Raw genomic sequence first — 18,616 nt, 5'->3', positions numbered from 1 at the left:
TTTTCTGAATCACCCTATACACGCAGTTCGGTCAGACTGCAGAAAGTATTCCTGGAATGAATAATCAGACATATAATTATAACGATATGACTAGCAAATTTTTGGCATAGTAATACATATAACTAACTGAACATAAATCAGAGAAGTATTACACGTAAGCTATAGGTATACAAAGCTATTGTATTTATGTACATATGTACGTATATTTATATTACAGTTTTTTGTCGTCTATCGGTCGTGAATTTACTGTTTCTTACGCGCGGCCTTCTGGGCTTCGATGATTTGAGGGGGGGTTCGCGGATTGAGAGTTGTCGGGGGCACGAAAAATTTGCTGTTTTATGCTTCGTGATTTTCGTTCTCATTTCCTCATTTTTGAAGATAATTAGGTTCTTAGGGAGTCAGTTTGGGAGCTTTCCAGCAACGACGCAGAACGACACAGTCGGACACAGCTGCGGAGCATGGCTGGACACTGTTTCGGATTCATTGCAGCCAGTTTTTTAGTTAGAGATTTTATTTTCGACGCATGGTATTGTTTATATTTATTTATTAAATGCAATGATAATCTACACGCGTTTCACAAATGTTTTTTTTTTCCTGGAGCGCTCAGTGTTCCTAGATTTTTCGTACAATGCATGAGCGGACTTTAGTGACTGAATTAAGAACCTCAAAGCGTTCCAACAAGTACCAAGGCACAGTGATCGACCGGGTAACACAGTGTCATACTGTGTCTCCTTGCTGGAAAGCTCCCATTGAAGATAAAGAATAGATCTGTGTCACCTGTTTCGCCGAATTTCGAAAAAAAATTCACTGTCCGTTGTGTCTCACTTCAAAGATAACATACTTTCAAGTACGTTTTTCGCAAATCTGAAAGCGAAATCGAAAATTCGGCAAAATAGGCGACACAGATCTATTCTTTATCTTCAAAATGACCCCCTAAGAACCTAATTATCTTCAAAAATGAGGAAATGAGAAGGAAGATCGTGAGTCTCTGTTCGCACGCACTCTTTGAGGCATAGGCAACGCCCTTAATTGTTAAAATGCTAAATATTGATTATTATTTATTGTCAATTCGTAGTTTTTCAAAGCGCTACAAAACGTGGGAAAAAAATCTCTTTCTCACAAGGCAAATTTTGAAATATTCAGAATTACATAAATAACATTGTTGCAAAATCAAAGGTTGCTTTTCAATAACTGATAAAACTGATTTAAATTTTTATCCACTCGGCTGTACGTACTACCGTTGACAAAAGATACTTACAGTTATAATCTACAACTCCGCATCAAAGAAAGTTGAAACAAGGATAGTTAGACATTGCACGGTTGCATATTTATTTAATTTCAAGAAGTGAGAATTGACTATATTGTCAAGTTTCCGAAGGGTGGAGTTGTAAATGTTGAAAAGGTCGTTCAAAAAGAGATATGTGATTTGTATAAGCCACCTACAAATGTCAAATACAATCGATTACCTGGTAATCGAAGTTAGTATGCACGAGACCTTCTACAAGGCGGAGAGGTTTCTCTCTGTACAGAGCTTCTACCTTCCGTACTCTATTCTTATACCTCTATGGCCAACACACTATGGGACATAAGGATGAGTTAACTCCGTATTCTTCAGTCAACGGCATATGGATGTTGGGGGAGGTAAACTAGACCGAAATTATAGCACAATTGCGATCACGGTCGAAGTGGGTAAAAGGTATTTATCCCATCGCGTATAAAAATTATTTAACAAAAATAAAATATTCGGTGATCGTCGTATGTTCATGTATACACAGAATATATTTATTTTATACTTTGTAAACTATAGTTACGTATACGATAATTTTAATGCGCGTATCTATATACTTGCAGACGGGAAGTCGTGCCAATGGAGACGTCGTCGTACTCTGCGAATGGTTTGGTTTGTCTGTTGAAATTTTTTGCTTGACAGAAAAAGCAGAAGAATGGCGTTTGTTAAATTGATACTCCAAGTACCGCGGAGCTTGTTTCTCGCGAATAGTATCGCTGTAAGACGCAATGTATACTGCTGTGCCAGGATATCCGAAACAAACGTATCCGATGCAGTAGGAAAACGGAGAATAATTAAGGTTGGCCTTCACTGACGTTAGCTTTCTCTCTCTCTCTCACCATGATAAATTATGATGGCAGTTATACCTGCCAATCTTTCGCAATTAAATTTCAACGCTTGTAATCCGAACGGATTCAACAGACGAATCATTGCCGCATACTCGATCTCGAACAATCTGTGGTATTCATTATTCTTTACACGGGAGCGCGTTTGACAAATGAGCCTCGTCATCCGTCTATTAAATGCCGAAAAAAAAGACATCCACAACAATCGACTTACTAACATCGCGCCATTTACTTGGTTTTTCATTCAGGGCTGGGTCAAAGCGCTGCGAAACATGAAGGAGAACGTGTTTATCGATGTTTCAGACGGCTCGTGCAGTGAGCACTTGCAAGTCGTAATACCGAAATCAGTTAAGCCGAGTAACTTGACCTATGGAAGCAGCATCTCAGTAGAGGGTGATATAGCAATGGGACCGAATGGGAGAGTAGAACTAAGAGCGGAAACCATTTCAGTTGTTGGGGAATGCGTTGTTTCAGATGGTTATCCGTTTGTGCCAAGGAAAAAATATTCGCAAGAATACATTAGGCAGTATTTGCATATGAGACCGAGAACAAATAGCTTTGGGAGCCTGCTGAGAATACGAGATTTGGCCACCGCGGCTATAGGAGATCACCTTAGAAGTCGAGGCTTTGTCGGAATCCACACACCAGTTTTAACTTCCAATGACTGCGAAGGTGCAGGGGAAGTGTTTTCAGTCAGACCAGCAAATGAGGGGCTTTTGAAATCCATGAAAAAGGAAGGTGTATCAGACGAAGAGGCTTACTTCAACACTAAAGTATTTCTCACGGTTTCTGGTCAGCTACAGTTGGAATCCGTAGTAAGGTGAATGAGCAAAGATTCAATATAGCTGCTGCATACAGTTTACCTATTTTTTTTTTCAAACAATATCACCCCAGTCTGAGGTTTATCTTAGTCACATTCCGCTGTTTAAATCGTTAAACAAAATTGAAAAACAATTTCAGAGGATTGTCCAAGGTTTTCTCTTTTGGTCCGACTTTTAGAGCAGAGAATTCAAAGTCTCGATTACACCTGTCCGAGTTTTACATGATCGAGACTGAGATAGCTTTTACTAAAAATATTGAGGAGCTAGCTAAAGAGGCTGAATTATTGTTGAAAAGCGTGACTAATTATGTCTTCGATAAGGGTGCTTCAGATCTTCGTATTCATGGAGCACCAGAGCCAGATTGGCTACATAAGACTTTTGATATAATCAGCTACGATGAAGCTATAAAAATATTGGAGAAGAATACAGATCGATTAAGTTTGCCTCTTAAATATGGAGAGAGCCTTTCAAAAGAGCACGAACTATTTCTAATGCATCATACCAGCGGAGTACCGATATTTATTGTTGACTTTCCAAAAGATAGCAAGCCTTTTTATATGAAAGAAGCTTCCCACGACCCGACAAAGGTAAGGAGAAATTATCCCCTTCTTATATTTATGCTTTCATATTGCCCGTTTTCAACTTGGGAAAAAAAAAAGATCTTAAAAATCTGGTACTTTTGTTTCTTTTATTCAATGATCTTTCGAAGGCGGCGGCAATGGATCTTTTGGCGCCCATCGTCGGGGAATTGATAGGAGGCAGTATGCGCGAAGATAACTACGACGTGTTACAGTCAAAGCTATCTTCGCTTACCCCAAATCTAGATTGGTACTTAGAACTTCGTAAATATGGAAATGTACCCTCCAGTGGTTTCGGAATGGGTTTCGAACGTTATTTACAGACCATAATGGGCATACCAAACATCAAAGATACTATTCCGTTTCCTAGGTGGCCTCACAACTGCAAATTTTGAATAAAGATGTGCTCTATACTGAGTACGATTACTTGTTTTTATTCAAACGTACCACTGCAGTTAGTATTAATCAGATCAAGACCAAAGATGGTTGGAAAGATTCTATGCTTTCTCTTCTTTCAATCATTGCACAAAGTTTGCAGTGATTGTTACTTACACTGCAGCAAATTGGGAAATGGGTTTAAAATCAATACTCTACAATAGATGGATTTTCTTTACTTTATTATTATTCGATTAAATACCGTGATGAAATTTAACAAAACACTATCAAATTTTGCAATAATTCATTTTTTATTCGCTCAAATAATTCATTCGGTAATAATCATGATCCAACGAAGTAAGTGAGCTTCCTCGGGCAGCGTCAAAGGGTAGAATATATATTTATTAGGGTGATGAATAATGAGTAAGAGAAAAAAAAGAGTCAAGACCCCGTATAACCAACAAGTAGTTTCTTCTGTTTTTTTCTTTTCTTTTCTTCTTTTTTGTACAACAAAATAACGATTTTCTCTTCTCTTCGATAGAAGTTTCTTATTTATGAATCGCATTATGATATCCTATATATACAATAAAATAGATAATTATTATATCACACATTATGTACAGTTTTAAACATTTGTGATTCACAACAACACTCGTTTCATATTTTCTTCACCACATAATATATGTGTCACTCACATTTTTCATAATTTTTTCCTCATTGGGTATACAGGAAAGTAAAGGGAGGAAAAAAAAACCATTATGTCGAATGGTTAAGAATCTAGCCCCCAAAATTGTTTTCAGCCCATTTGTTTTCTGCTTTGTCCCTTTCGACCACCCTTTTTCAAAAAATTTGTGTGTCTTTATACAACAAAGTACAAACAATAGGAAATGGTATTCAAGTTTTTGTGCTCATCGTTGTTTTCCTCTTGTTCTTCTTTTTTTTTTTTTTTCTTGTTTGCCTATTCGATGACCTGTTGACCACTTTTCATGGAAAACAAATGCACACGACATACTACAAGGAATGCTAAATACATCTTAAGCTTACTCCTAAACTCGTTAACATAGTAATACATTTATAAATATATACACATCACAAACTTCTCTCGTTATTATAATAGTAATAATAATAGTCCACACGCTTGCACTCTTTCCGCTAAACAATTGTTTGGAGCATAGTACATCTAACTAGTATGAAGTGATCGTTAGAGATTATCTGTTTTTTAAAAATCAGATAAATTATGTGATGTATATCGTATGTTTTATGTAACACACTGCTTTTTATATTTTAAATATTTTTCACAGTCTTGCAGCTTGTCTTGCACCGTGCGAAACTAGACGAGAAACATTTGTTCATTTAAATTAACCAAGATCGATATTCAAAATTTCGAAAATAATTTCCACACCAACCATATAAATTTCAAACCATCAAGTCAAAACGATTAAACGAAAATTAATTACTTCTAAATTTGACAATGTAGTAAAAACATGTCAATTATTCAAGCATGTAAGAAATTAGAATATATCGGTGGTCGATAATTTATTCAAGGTTCATTTCTCGACGTTCCGTTTGTGGCAGAAGTTTTTCAATTAGCGCATGGTTTACTTACCTGTCTGTGGAGGAAAACATTATGGAGATAAACGGGGGCGAAAACAAAAACAAAAAAAAAGGGAGGGGGAATCGATAAGCGTATATCTCTGGATCACATCATACAAGTTGTACAAAAAGTCGATTAAACCTGTATTATGCCCCTACTTAATGTTGTATTATTATGAATTTCTTATATCATAAACCAAAGCTTGGACAGATCATCCTTGACACGCATTGGATTATGTTAAGTCGTATCCTTGCTTATATTTACATTATTATTTACATGATAGAACAGAGACCAGACAATTCATGACCCTTTTCTACTGGGGGTAGAACAGATAATTTTTTACCTTGTAAACTTGGCTTTATCGACGCAGGCCTCAATATTTCAGGTGCAACTGTGTCTGGGGTTTTGGGATTATTCGGTTTGTCTTTTAGTTCGTCTGTTTCCTTTGTGGCGGTGAGCGGCTTTGTTATGTTTATTTTTATACGCGACGGGGCTGCTGGCAGAGCTGCTGGGGCTGATTCCAGCTCAACATTACCATCTATCGAACTTTTCACCGCTGTATGTGTTGTGTCGACCGGTGCTGGCTCATTTACCACAGACTCCTCCACATCTGGTGATAGAAAAAAGTAAAACCTCATTCATTAATCCCATGCATGTGAATAAAAATGATGGTCATATTCAATTGTTGAAGAAACTTAAGCGGACTCACCAGGCTCGGGATCAATAGGTTCAGTCTTCACCTCGACATTGGTGAATATAAATTGCTCCTCCATTCCGTCGTCAATAATTTCTTCCTCGTCAATGGGTTCTTCTTTGATTTTAACATCTGCGAAGTCTGCCGATTCAATTTTGTCGGGTATTTCCTTCTCTCTGAGTTCTTCAACTTCTTTGTCCTCATTTTTGTTAACCATCAGATTATCATTTGCACTTCCCGATTCGTCGGGGACATGGGCAGGTTTCTCCTCATTCAACTTTTCCTCCTTCTCCTCCTTCTCCTCCTTCTCCTCCTTCTCCTCTTTCTCCTCTATTTCAGGATTTTCGCTTGATGCTTCTGCAGCAGGTTGCTCAGCAGATTCCTCAACCTCTGCTTTCATCTCTGTATCTGCGTTCTCTGGTTCTTCTTTCTTTTCTTCCTCAAGTTCAGTAACTGATTCGTCCATCGGAGTGATGGAATCTTCTAAGGATCGCTAAAAAATGCAACGGAATGACTTAGTTGACAGATTGACAGTGATTAAGTAAAAATGATAATACTGATGATGATAATAATCACAGTAAACTTTGATTGAGCGAGAAAGATCATCACAAGACTTATTTAATAACATTTTCGAATTCACATACCGCAAGATGCTTTTCCTATATTGCGAGATGAAAAACGAAAATATATATTTAATTAACAAACAAAAAGTCTACTGAGTTGTTAAACATCTACAATAGAAAGATGATTAAAAAAAATTCAACGATTCTCCCAATCTTGCAACATTTTCCAGGTTTTATTTTTGGCGTTCCGAAAATTCCTTCTACACCAAATTATCATAACCAGAGAATACTTTAAGCGATGATACACATAACTGTATATTTTTCACTGAACAGCAATTGCAATTGAATCGCAGAGCGTTACCTTATGATCCTCAAGGCATAGCGGATGGTAATTTTTCCCTTCGAAATTAATCGCTGGCCTCAAGTGCCATTCCTCCTTTTCCTCGTTATAAAATTGCTCGAAAGCATCATGGCACACCTGACACTGTGTATCCTCATTTCCGACTGTAGGCACACTTGGCTGGACAGTTTCCTGAGGCGCATCGTCCGTGGTGCTGCCTTCGGTTTCTGCAGTTTGTTTTTCAGTCTCAAACCAGCTTTGCGCTATCGGAAACAAAAGGTGATTAAAGATTAACAATTCAAGCCGCGAAAGCAAGTATCAAAATATTTCGTCTCACTAACCTCGGTCCTCCAAATCCTCAATTTCTTCATACTGGATCCAGTCACTGACGTCATAATACCATGGTCGGGAATGCGCTTTTCTTGCGGAGTCCCTTTCACGTCGATTTTGCCGGAAATGCCAGTCCAAGTGATGACTATACCTTGTCGCCAGCTCAGGAGCAAACCGCGCCCCACATGAGCTGCACTGCATTCCACTGTAAAGCGCTGCAGCAATGGCCGGCTGCTTGCTACAAGAGATTATGCGAAACAATAAATAGAAATAGCTTCAACAGTCAAAGATTGAAAAAATGATGGATCGAATTTAAAACATGATTAACAAATGAAATTTTATAGATACTTACACTTTGAGCGTTTCTGGTTTGTCAAATGATACAGGAATGATTTCAGGCTCCTTTTTCTCCTCTTCGTCTGGTTTTTTTTGCTCAGAGAGAAGATTCGGAACTATACCAGTGGCCACTAATCTTTGGAACAACTCGTCCATGTTGAGAGTAGGTGGAAGTGGCGGGGCTGCCGATGTATTTTCAGCCTGCTCTGCTTGGTACGATAAACCAGAAGATGGAGCCATTGCAGAGGGTAATACTGAGGAGAGTATATCAAGTTGCAAATCTGAAAGAAAAGTAAACGCGATTGTTAACTTGGATATCTCAACGTTTCCTCCCATCAATATCCTAACTAACAACTTGACCAAAAATGCTCGTTATGAATGATCAAATTTTAAATACCAGGCTTCGGTGTGGAATTATGGTCTGATCTATCTTGTGAAGCAGACTCATGTTCAACCGAAGGATACGTTTGATGCATCGGAATGGAATCCAAGTTCGCTTTATTGTCCAAAATAGGTGGCGTTGGTGGAGATTCGATGGGGCTCTCGCCTCGCATTCCAAATAACCTGACATATCCAGCTCGAACGCCTTTTGGCAGAACCGAGAACCTAATGAAGTGTTTCTTGTCCCTAATAACAATAGGTTTGGGAAGTCCACCAAACTCAACTTTGAATGGTCGCCCATTGAGCAGAACAGTTTGTAGAGAGTCGATGAATTCAAGGGTGTTGGGTTTTCCTTCGATTTCAAATCTGCAACGATTTCAGTGGGGATAGTTAGTGTCTTGTTTGTCAACAAATAGAAGTAAGAAAGTGGAAGAAATAAAGAAGGAAACATACATTTGTGGCTTGGCGTCCAAGAACACTGGCACCATGTTTCTGGCGTTGATGATCAGATTGATTTTGGCAATAACTAGATCTGTCCTCTTAATGTATCCAATTTTCACCTGAGGTACAGGTCCTTCCAGCTTGACGCTGACCTTCTTACCGCTAAGAAAGACGGTGATAGGTGGTCCACCAAAATAACACTCGTACCAACAATCGTCAAACCACAATTCCCTTGTCGGAGCGCCTAATTTCACTCTGCAACAGAAAAATTAATCACATAAAAAAAAATGTAAATCCAGTCTTTTTAAAGTGATTTTAATCCGGTTCTAACTACAATTTTTCCCACTGAAAACAAAGCACCCAAACACTCATTTTACCTGTGAACTTCTCCTTCGTATATGAACTCTTTGTAGCCTTCGTTGAAAGCACAAGTAACGGTATCTTTTTCGTCGATCAAAATTCTCCTAACTCCAGCTTGGAAGCCAATCTCCCTAGGGTCATCCCAGTTCATGAATACAACGCCAGTATCTCCGTAGTACCTTATCTCTTTCGGTACTCCGTCAATCTTTATCGACTTCATGGTATCCTTGGCTACTTCAGCAAGTATCTTGGGATCTGGAGGTGGCAATTCTCTGCTGTGAGGTCCCTGATTCTTGAGCAGCACACCTCCAAAGTCGGGGTCATTTTCATTGGGGTCGTACTTCGTGCTGACTGGTGACAAACTCCTGGGTGGCATGTTGGGACTGACATTTGGCCCCGGGACTGCATTGGGATTCGAAAGCATGTTCGGAGGAGGCATCACACCGTTGCTCATCATTATGGAGCTCGGGCCGTTCATGTTGGAGATTGGTATTCCAGGTGGCAGCTGCGAGCTCGGAATACCCATCGGACCGATTGGCCCATTGGGAATCAAGTTTGGCATCATTGGACCATTGGGGCCCAACGGTCCCATCATTCCTGGAAGCATGCGCTGGCTGGGAGCCATGTTCTGATTGAAGCCACCATGGAACTGGTTAAACTCCGGTCTGATCGGTCCGTAGTGTCTCGGGCCTTGCCAAGGGCCAATAGGTCTGTAATCAGGATTGAAGTGACCTGGAGGCCCAGAAAATGGAACCGCAGAGTGGGCCCAAGAATTCGGAGATTGCCAGGCCTGCTGTCCCTGCCATCTGGCGCTACTGTTCTGACCACGAGACATTTGCGAGTCTTTGTTTGACCTGCCGCCTTCATTGTCGCTGGATGGACTAAACGTCGGTGTCCTGTCCATATCGAGTCCTCCTTTTTCCCAGACAATAGAAGTGCCCTCTTTCTCCTTTCGAAGAGCCGCTCTAAGTTTCTGATCTTCGCTCATCTGCAGTATATCTTGTATCAAGTTGTTGTACTGGATTTTCGTTATTAATCCTTGGTTCAGCTGTTCGGCGGCTTGCTTCATGATTATTTCGATGTTGCTATCATCGGATCTCTCCGGCTTCTCTGGGTCTCTGTTTCGCCTTGACGATCTCGTGTCAGTCTCGTCACTAGAAAGTGTCCTGCGCCTCTCCTTGGGATCATCCGGTAACTTGCTGTACAGCCTCGGCCTTCCAAGTCTGTCTCTGTCGCGGTCTCTGTCCCGCTTTTCGTCCAGGCTGCTCGTCTTCTCCCTGGGTCCTTTGGGAGTCGGTGCTTTCAACTTAGCCCAACCGTCTTTGCCATCCTCTCCAGATATTATTGGCGGTGGAGGTGTAGGGGGACGTCCTGCACTTGGGTGAGTCAGTGTGCGAAGATCGACATCCTCATTTCCGAACAACCTGTTGATTAAAAAACTCCCTTAATTTCTTACACTGCTTACAAAATCGGCATAAAATCGATAGTAAATCGAATCGAAGAAGAAACAGTGAAAATAAGCAAGTATACTTACGCGTCGAACTTCTCAGCTTTTGACTTTTTCAGCGTCGAAGATTCCAAGTGTTCGGAACTTTGTCTTTTGTTGGTGCCAACAGTCAATACTCGTAGATCCAAGTCCTCTTCTGTAAAAATTTCTTTTATGGGATATCCTATGCAGCTAAATAGTAAAGTACCCAATAACAAACGACGAGAGTATGGTGCTAAGGCGTTTGGCAATCAACGAGCGTGTATTGGGTATTGTACTATATTTAATAGTGTCAATTCTTTTGAAAACTAAGCGTAACATACCACATTTTGTTTATTTTTTTATCACTTATAATGACGGCTGGAGCTTACCTTCAAGCTCCTTCAGGTATTTAGCCCTTGGGACCCTCCCAATCTTAAGCCTATGGGTCTACATTTGTTTATGCAACACTAAGCATGACCGCTTTAAAAATAATAATTCTCAATACATTGCCAAGTTGTTTATTGTACAGAACTTAAAGCAGAATTTTTATCTCAGAAAGCAATGAAAATGAATGTTACGAAAATAGCGTAAGATAAATCATTGATCGAATTTGAAGCTGGTCTTCAGAATTTTGTAATCTCACGTAGATTGACATCTGTTTACTGTTTGAATATCAACAGATAGTCTTGCAGAAGTAAACTACCAGATTTTAAATAATTCTACACTAGCAGTTTTCATGTAGCTTTCGAAGGTGAAATCAGGACTGGTAAAATGAAAATCAACTAACTACTGATTTAGCATCATTTAAAATATCCCTGAACGAAAAAAGGGATAGTTCCTACACCAATCCTGACTCGCCGTAAACAAAACTATGTCTTATTTAGAATCAGAGTATAAAATGTATCAAGCACAAGTAAATAACAAGTTGCAAGATGTCGTAGAATAATAAACTCACTCTTTTCGATAACACCAACACTGGCAGGAGGCGTAGGAATCGGTAGAGCTGTTCTGAGATCCTCGTCCTTGGTTGTGGGGTTGACAACAGACTCCAAGCAAGGCTGAACGGGAAGCGGAGTAGCAGATGTAACGTCCATCTTCGGACTCAAACTGCCGTCTCTGTTTCGCCTGACGTAATTTCGCTGTCTGGCATTAAGCCCGATTTCTTTGAAAGTTGGCGGATGAGGAGGAGACACTATCAATGAACCTGACTGTTCCTCCTCGGTAAGACCTCCCGAGCTACTCAAGTTGGAGCTAGACTTTGTATCGTTACGTCTTGGTATTCTATAAGAGGGACTTGAACTCCGTTTCCTAGATTTCAAAGAAGTCTTCTTTCTGCTCTTCGGATTTTGGGATGAGGACTGGGTAGGGGATGTGCGGATTGACAGCGAGCTATCCTCGCTGTCTTTCTCGTTCGACTTAGACCTAGCGGGACTATTTTCCCTCTCAACTTTAGGCAGCTTATTCGGCGAGCCCTGAGGTTGTTTTGACCGCGATTTATTCCCTATCTTTCTATGCGACGACTTCGAGGAAGCGGAGGTCTTTTCGCTTGAAGACGAGGCAGACGCTAACTGACGTCCACCACTCGAGTTTTTATCTTTTGATTTCGAATCGGTACCTCCACTTCCTCTGTTACTTCCAGATGATGTCGACGATGCATTGCTGGCATTATTGGTGTTGTTATTATTATTTATGTTGCTGGTATTTGCTAAGGACTGATTTTGAACGACCTTGGAATTACCATTTATGCTGTTTGAGCTGCTACTACTATTACTAGACGACGATCTGGGGTCTTTCTTCTGACTTGTGCGATGCGATACAGCATCTTTGTTTGCGTTACCACTGAAATTTTTATTATTATTGTTGTTATTCAGGATCGTATTATTACCACTACTGTTATTATTAGCATTTATCATCGAGGTATTGGAACTGGCAACATTTGACGGAGGCTTGTTTATAGTGCTAGTCACAGCCTGTTTAGATGTTATCTGCTGTTTTAATTGCTCTGAAAGTACAGTGTTTGTGACGTTATGTGCTGGAGGAGGTGGTAGTGGTGGTGGTGCTAGCGATTGATTATCTAGACGAGAATCCTTCTGGCCAGCCGTTAATCGTAGACGCGGGTCAATGTTTGACGCTACTGATTCTGGAGTGTAGGGAGACGTCAACGGCTTCAGTCGTGGATCTCTAGAAGCTAGCCTAGCCGATGCTACGGCCACGCTGCTCGCCGGCGCAATTCGTGTTCCGTTGTTAGAGCCTGAGTTTTTCAAAAGAGACGCAGCCGCTGCTGGAAACTGAAACGCAACACGAAAAGAAAGACTTTAATCATCGGTACCATTCATCAGTGAAATCCTCTGGTCTAATGATCACATAAATTAATTAAGTACCAAAAATCCACAACAATAAATTAAGTACCTAACTAACACAGTAGAGATAAAAGCAATATGTGCAAACTTTTGAATATTTACCTGTTTAGTCACGTGTTTTGTCGTCTGAACAGGTAAAGTCAGTGGCGCAGATGCACCAGGCATCGCGTTATCTTTTGCTGTAGCAGGCGGCACTGTTATCACAGCCTAAGAAATCGACAAAACAATGAGCACCGTTGCGTCAAATTGATAAACAATATGGAGAGCGCATATGTTGCAGGAAAACTCACCGTTTCGTTTCGAATACTTTCAGCTTGTCTGTTGAGCTGTCGCTGTTGCTGTTCCAGGCTAACCGTAGCCTGCAGTACTTCCAGCTCAAGTTTTTGCTTCTGCAACTCTAAGAGCTCCCTTTGCTTCTTCAATAATTGTTCCCGCATTGTTGCCTCGCCTATCGTTATCGGAGCGCCAGGATTATCTTCGACTGGCGTAGCTGGAGGCTCGATTGCCGGCGGAGGTTGAGGCTGGTAAAATAGAAGAATAGAAACGTTAGTAGCAAGTGAGTTTGATTTTACCATGAAAATGTTTGTTCTTATTTCTGGCAAGACATTCCATCTTCTTACCAGTGACAGGAATCTGGGATTTAGGTATATAGATCCTGACGATACGGACGAAAGGGAAGACGATGAGATTATAGGCCATGCTGGATCGATGTTGTGCACTCGGACGTCCAGGGAGAACAGCTTCTTCGCTGGGAAAACCTCGTTCCAAGTCTGTCGTAGCTTCCACATACTAGCCCGTGTACTTTCGTCCACCTAATAGGGATACAGTAAAAATAAGTTGAACAAGTCTCTGGTGAAATGAAACTGTTGCAAATCTAGACACATGTTACACATCAGTATTTTACTCAACATTCAGATACATTACATACGTACATGAATTTGATGCAATTGTGAAATTCAATTTGAATTGGCTAATTTGGAAAAATTGTTTCCTTTATCCATTTCATGTTAAGAATTCAGTTATTTGTTCCTTGATTTCGAGTCTCTTTGAATAGCATACATTAAAATATAATACAAGTACAAAGTCATTTTCTTGTAAGGTATCGACGCATTTAATGTGTGGAGCTATCAGCTCGTTTGTAACAGTCTGATTGTCTGGTTGAGATAAGTAAATAGCTTGAAAGTTGTTAGAAAGAAATAATTCTTCCGTGTACATCTAAATGATAATTAACAATGTGTAATTAGATTAGTAATTTTTTGAAGCGATTTAACAAATGAATTACCTTCTCGAAAACACCACAAAATAGGTTGACAATATTTTGGGTGAAGAGGCTTGTGTAATCTCCGTTAACGTTCTTGACGATCGAATCGATGAGGTATAGAACGGGAAGTTTGATGTCGCTTCTGACCTGGTAAAACACAATAACAGACTATCCCACTTGTACGGTACTCAATCCACTCGGTTTCAAATTTTGGCCACCGCATGCCATCACCAGCCGACCACCAAACATATGGACCTTCTTTAATGGATCTTCTTTTGGTACGCATCCCAAACCACTACTGTCAACTTATAATTATTGCTGCATACTATACCTAGGATTAATTAGTTGCTAATAACAACTTATGCAACCAGAAAACGATACCTTGGAGATAAATTTAACATGCCGAGGCAGCGGTTATCCAGTCAAACTACATGTAAAATGAATACTTAGAGAATCTGTCTGTAGGATTTGATTCATGAAGAAAGTAGATGAGTAGACTATTGAAACCGATGAGAATCATGTTGAAGATGTAAGTGATTTTTGAAAACTGCTATAAGTAAAGAGCTAAATCTTTGAAATGTATTGGAAAAATCTTGTAACATTTCTCTTGCCTTTAATACATGTTTGAAGAAATCGATCAATTAAATTATATAATATTCAAGGTCGAGAGATAAGTGTAAAAACATCATTAGTTGGTAAATAAGATTTGATCAAATAGCACATATTGGATCATCTGTTGTCAAATAAAGTATTTGCATAACATCACTAGTAGTTTTGCGCACTTCGTTGAAATGTTAATAGGACCGGGCCAAAGAAAATAAAAATAATGAGTAAGCAGTGGTATTTGTGTTTTTTCTGTTTTATACTTTTCATTTTTAATATTGCATTGTGTCGTTCAATCATCATCATCAATTTTATTCAATCGAAGTAATACAGTACATATATTTTAAGATAGTGGGGGAGAAAAAAAGAGATAACTTTCGAGAACGAAGCAAATTGAAATTGAATATTAGAATGCAGAACGACCAATTGACAAATTATTTATAAACGTTCATCGTTAAGGTAAAATTTTTAGAGGAAAAAACGAATAAAAAGAAAACCCAGTGCTCAAAATGAATGAAAAAATTGAGTTTCGGAGATGGTAGCGTAAGAATATACACTGTCCTTGTTCTCTTCATTTGCTAAACCTAAATATTGCTATTTCTTCTAACAAAAATATTAAGGTCCATTTGAAAGAAAAAAAAAAAAAAAAAGAAAAAAAAAGTGAATGGGATACATTTATTATATTGCAGCTTGCATACAAAAATTCAATCGATTTTCATACATACTCTGATAAAATATTGCAAATGTGTTATTTGAAGCTCTACAATTATTGTGTTGTAGACTTACAACTCGTTGTATTTCTGTGTGTCCTCATTTCTATAATATGAAATTTATTGATCAAGTTCTATAAGATACATGTTGAGAAGTTGAGGGAAAAAGGAGACTCTTACAATACTCTAGTGATTTTTCATATGAAATCAAAAGAAGAATGCATAAAGTAAAACTTAAAAAAAAAAAAAAAAAAATCAAGTAAAAACCAAACGCACAAAATATAGAAAATAGAAACTTAAAAATCTGTTACCCCAGCGAACGAATGCATGTACACGCATCGTTACAGTTCCAAGCAAAGGTCACCAGAAATTAACCACACAATTTTTTGTTGCTACTTGAAAAATGTTGCTATTATTCTGCTTTTCTTTTTTCTTTATCTTCTTTTTCTTTTTCATCACATGATATTAATAATAATATTATAATACTAATAATAATAATCGTATCGTAAATATGGTTACAAATTTATTTGCTCTTTATCATATATCAGAATATAGTGTATGTACAAAGGAACGGTCGTTTTACTAGCTTTGGGAAATTTTTTTTTTTTAAATAATCGATCAATACTTTGAGATATATTTGTGTTTCGAAATATTTATATATATATGTATGTTTGTGTATGGATAAAATGTATTCGGTTGTACGTTGAAAAGTAAATTTAAGTCGGTTAGGAAGGGGGGGTGGCAAGATAAAAAATATATATATGTACAAAAATGAAAGAAAACGAATGCACAGTAATAAATGGAATAAAAATTTGTACATTATTTCTACACACTTGGCAGCATTATTTATGTCATTATATATGATGATATTATAATAATGAGTTATTACAGACAGAACTAGAAGAGAAAAAATAATGGTAAAATTAATGCGTAATAGATGAAATTCTTATCCTTGAAAAGAGATCGAAAGAAGGTGCGTAAAAGTACTTAACTCTGAGCAAAATCGTGAGATTTTAGTGTTCCTTTAAACTAAGAAACAATCGGATGGCGGTATGATCGCAATGTACAATAATATCACTCTTACAATGCTACTTCTTGCTATAAAAAGCCACTTTCTAATTCATCTACGCTGGATGAAAAAAGGAGTATTGTGATTACTTCTATTCTTTTGATGATTAAATTTTCTCATTAGCAGCAAGCAACCTTTCGTGTATATTCTACAGTTTTTTTCCCTATTACAACATATAGGTATCTAAAGTATGTTTTAGTTAGTGCCATTAAATTCAATAACTTGGAACAAGGAATTAAGTAAATTAGACTCAATTACAATCTATGCACATCCAATTACTGTTCCTTTCAATTTCATTTTACCGATAAAAAAGAGTTGCTCTATCTATGGAAATATTTGTCAGTATGCTGGTATAGCATGCAGTGCCAAAAAATGCGCCAAACAGTGTATACTAGTTTGAGTTAATTTTTTTTTTATTATTACGTAAGTAATCAGCCACATAATTATACAGGGTGTTTGTACGAGGCAAAGAGGCAAGTGGGATATAAAATTCCTTTAATAAAATGATAATGCATCACATTGATTGAATAGGAAACCATTCTGCGATCACAAATAAAATACAAGTTATTTGGAGAGATCAGTAGAAAAAAAACCAAGAGGAAAAATCATACAAACAAACAAAAGAAAAAAGGCAAAGACTGTACAAGGTTCCTCATCCTCACATATACCATCTAAATATAAGAAAAAAAAAAATGCCTCAATGCCTGCACACACATTTCTGATCAATACAAAAATTTTGTTTCAGCTTAGGGAATGAAAAAAAAAGTTGAAAAAAAAAATTTGACCTGAGCTTTGAGACAAGTTTTTTGTGCTTTGGACATTTTAACTACAATAATAAGTAACCTTTTGCAGGTGGTTCTCGACGACTTTGACGATAGCTGGTGCATGTTCGACGTTATCTTCTGCCAGCATTGTCAGCATGTTGATCAACGGTTTACTGTTGAATGTTAGGTCGGATAGCGACGAGATATACTCGTCGGCTATCACCTGAGACCTGGGAGTCGACATCGCAAACCAATCCCTCTGTCCACCTCTTCAGACAGTTTAAAAATGCTGGAATCGACCAACTCGATGTCTTCAGTTCTTACCGATGTAACACGTTCATTTCACACTGTTTCACAAACAAGATAGTGATATTATTATCACTTTTATCTTAGTTACAGTCTTTGCAAAAAAGGTACTTCGTTAATTTTTTTTCCACTGGCGTTTTACTTTGCACAAAAGCGAAATATGCGCTTAATTTGCTCGAATAAGTTACCAGTAATAGAAAGCATTAATGACAGAGAAAATGTAACAAAGAAGAGAATTGATTAACAAATTTACGTTTAAACGGGAGCAGAGTTGCGGTTGGTACGGAGAATTTTTCCCGCAAACGATGACGATGCCTCATGAAGAAGAATTATTAACGACACAGGTATGCGTTAGACGCAGAAAGGACAAGCTTGTGTAAATAAAATTTTCTGATAGCAAGGTATATGTTTTGCAGGCAAATAATACGTGGGATTGACGCGTATGTGTTATTGAGAAAACGGTATTGTGTTTAGCTAGTGACGAAACAGCGCGGCGTTGCGGTATTTTCATCGACCGATAAATTTTTCATTGGTATTATTTTTCCGACTCTTGAAAATTGAAAATGATGTAAAACGTTTCTGAAATTACGCGTATGAAAACAATAAGCAATTGAAAATTCGGCGAGGCACGTAACAGTTATGATGTAGGTGAATTGGTTCACAGATATCTCCGATTTATGGTTCTCACGCTGCTGGTCTTTCTCTCAACATACACCGCCGTTCGCCGTTCTACAGTCAGGGATAGATAACACGCACAACATACTTTCTAATTTGATCGAAAGTTCAATCACCGATAAATCAGATCGAAAAAACGTCTAGAGGACGATACTTCTATGTAAAAGCGATTATAATTACCTTATAGATACATTTCTAGGCACAGTTACACATCCTAAGCACTACTAATACCGTTTATTTTATTTATAACAGATCACTCGTACAACAAGTCTCCTCGCACGAATGAAGTATTCACGTAAAATGGCTACTCTACCCCCGCATAGTTCGTTAATCATACACGAATAAAAGGAGACTTCTGATTGGCCGAGACTGCAGTCAGCCTCCTTACGCGTCACCCGCTGACCAATCAAAAACCTGTTTACACTCTAGGTGTGAATTAGGTTGCAATTTTCGC

The 18,616-nt window shown here is 38.4% G+C and overlaps 2 protein-coding genes across 3 annotated transcripts; one reads left to right on the top strand and one right to left on the bottom strand.

The window, feature by feature from the left end:
* The first annotated feature begins 1,550 nt into the window (after positions 1 to 1,550).
* On the top strand, positions 1,551 to 3,952 carry LOC107218847 (probable asparagine--tRNA ligase, mitochondrial). 2 transcript variants are annotated; one of them, XM_015656869.2, is made up of 5 exons: positions 1,551 to 1,696; positions 1,852 to 2,087; positions 2,382 to 2,953; positions 3,094 to 3,541; positions 3,664 to 3,952. In XM_015656869.2, the coding sequence occupies exons 2-5, from the start codon at positions 1,944 to 1,946 to the stop codon at positions 3,925 to 3,927; spliced, it is 1,428 nt and encodes a 475-aa protein (XP_015512355.1). In that variant the 5' UTR covers positions 1,551 to 1,696; positions 1,852 to 1,943; the 3' UTR covers positions 3,928 to 3,952. The 2 variants fall into 2 exon arrangements, with proteins under 2 accessions (XP_015512355.1, XP_046594253.1); XM_046738297.1 differs by having other exon boundaries at positions 3,653 to 3,952.
* Positions 3,953 to 4,820: 868 nt separating this feature from the next.
* Positions 4,821 to 18,482, bottom strand: LOC107218857. Its single transcript, XM_046738302.1, has 17 exons — positions 18,343 to 18,482; positions 17,261 to 17,528; positions 14,057 to 14,182; positions 13,395 to 13,586; positions 13,065 to 13,295; positions 12,877 to 12,981; positions 11,370 to 12,702; positions 10,481 to 10,589; positions 8,964 to 10,370; positions 8,599 to 8,841; positions 8,162 to 8,511; positions 7,781 to 8,045; positions 7,440 to 7,666; positions 7,120 to 7,361; positions 6,840 to 6,854; positions 6,211 to 6,688; positions 4,821 to 6,111 (listed from the first exon to the last, which is right to left on the bottom strand). Exons 2-17 carry the CDS (start codon positions 17,423 to 17,425, stop codon positions 5,774 to 5,776), a joined length of 5,826 nt encoding a protein of 1,941 aa, XP_046594258.1. The 5' UTR covers positions 17,426 to 17,528; positions 18,343 to 18,482; the 3' UTR covers positions 4,821 to 5,773.
* Positions 18,483 to 18,616: the final 134 nt, after the last annotated feature.

Source organism: Neodiprion lecontei, chromosome 4 (assembly GCF_021901455.1).
Source record: "Neodiprion lecontei isolate iyNeoLeco1 chromosome 4, iyNeoLeco1.1, whole genome shotgun sequence".
In the NCBI taxonomy this organism is placed as follows: Eukaryota; Metazoa; Arthropoda; class Insecta; order Hymenoptera; family Diprionidae; genus Neodiprion; species Neodiprion lecontei.
This window is presented reverse-complemented; position numbering and strand designations above follow the sequence as displayed.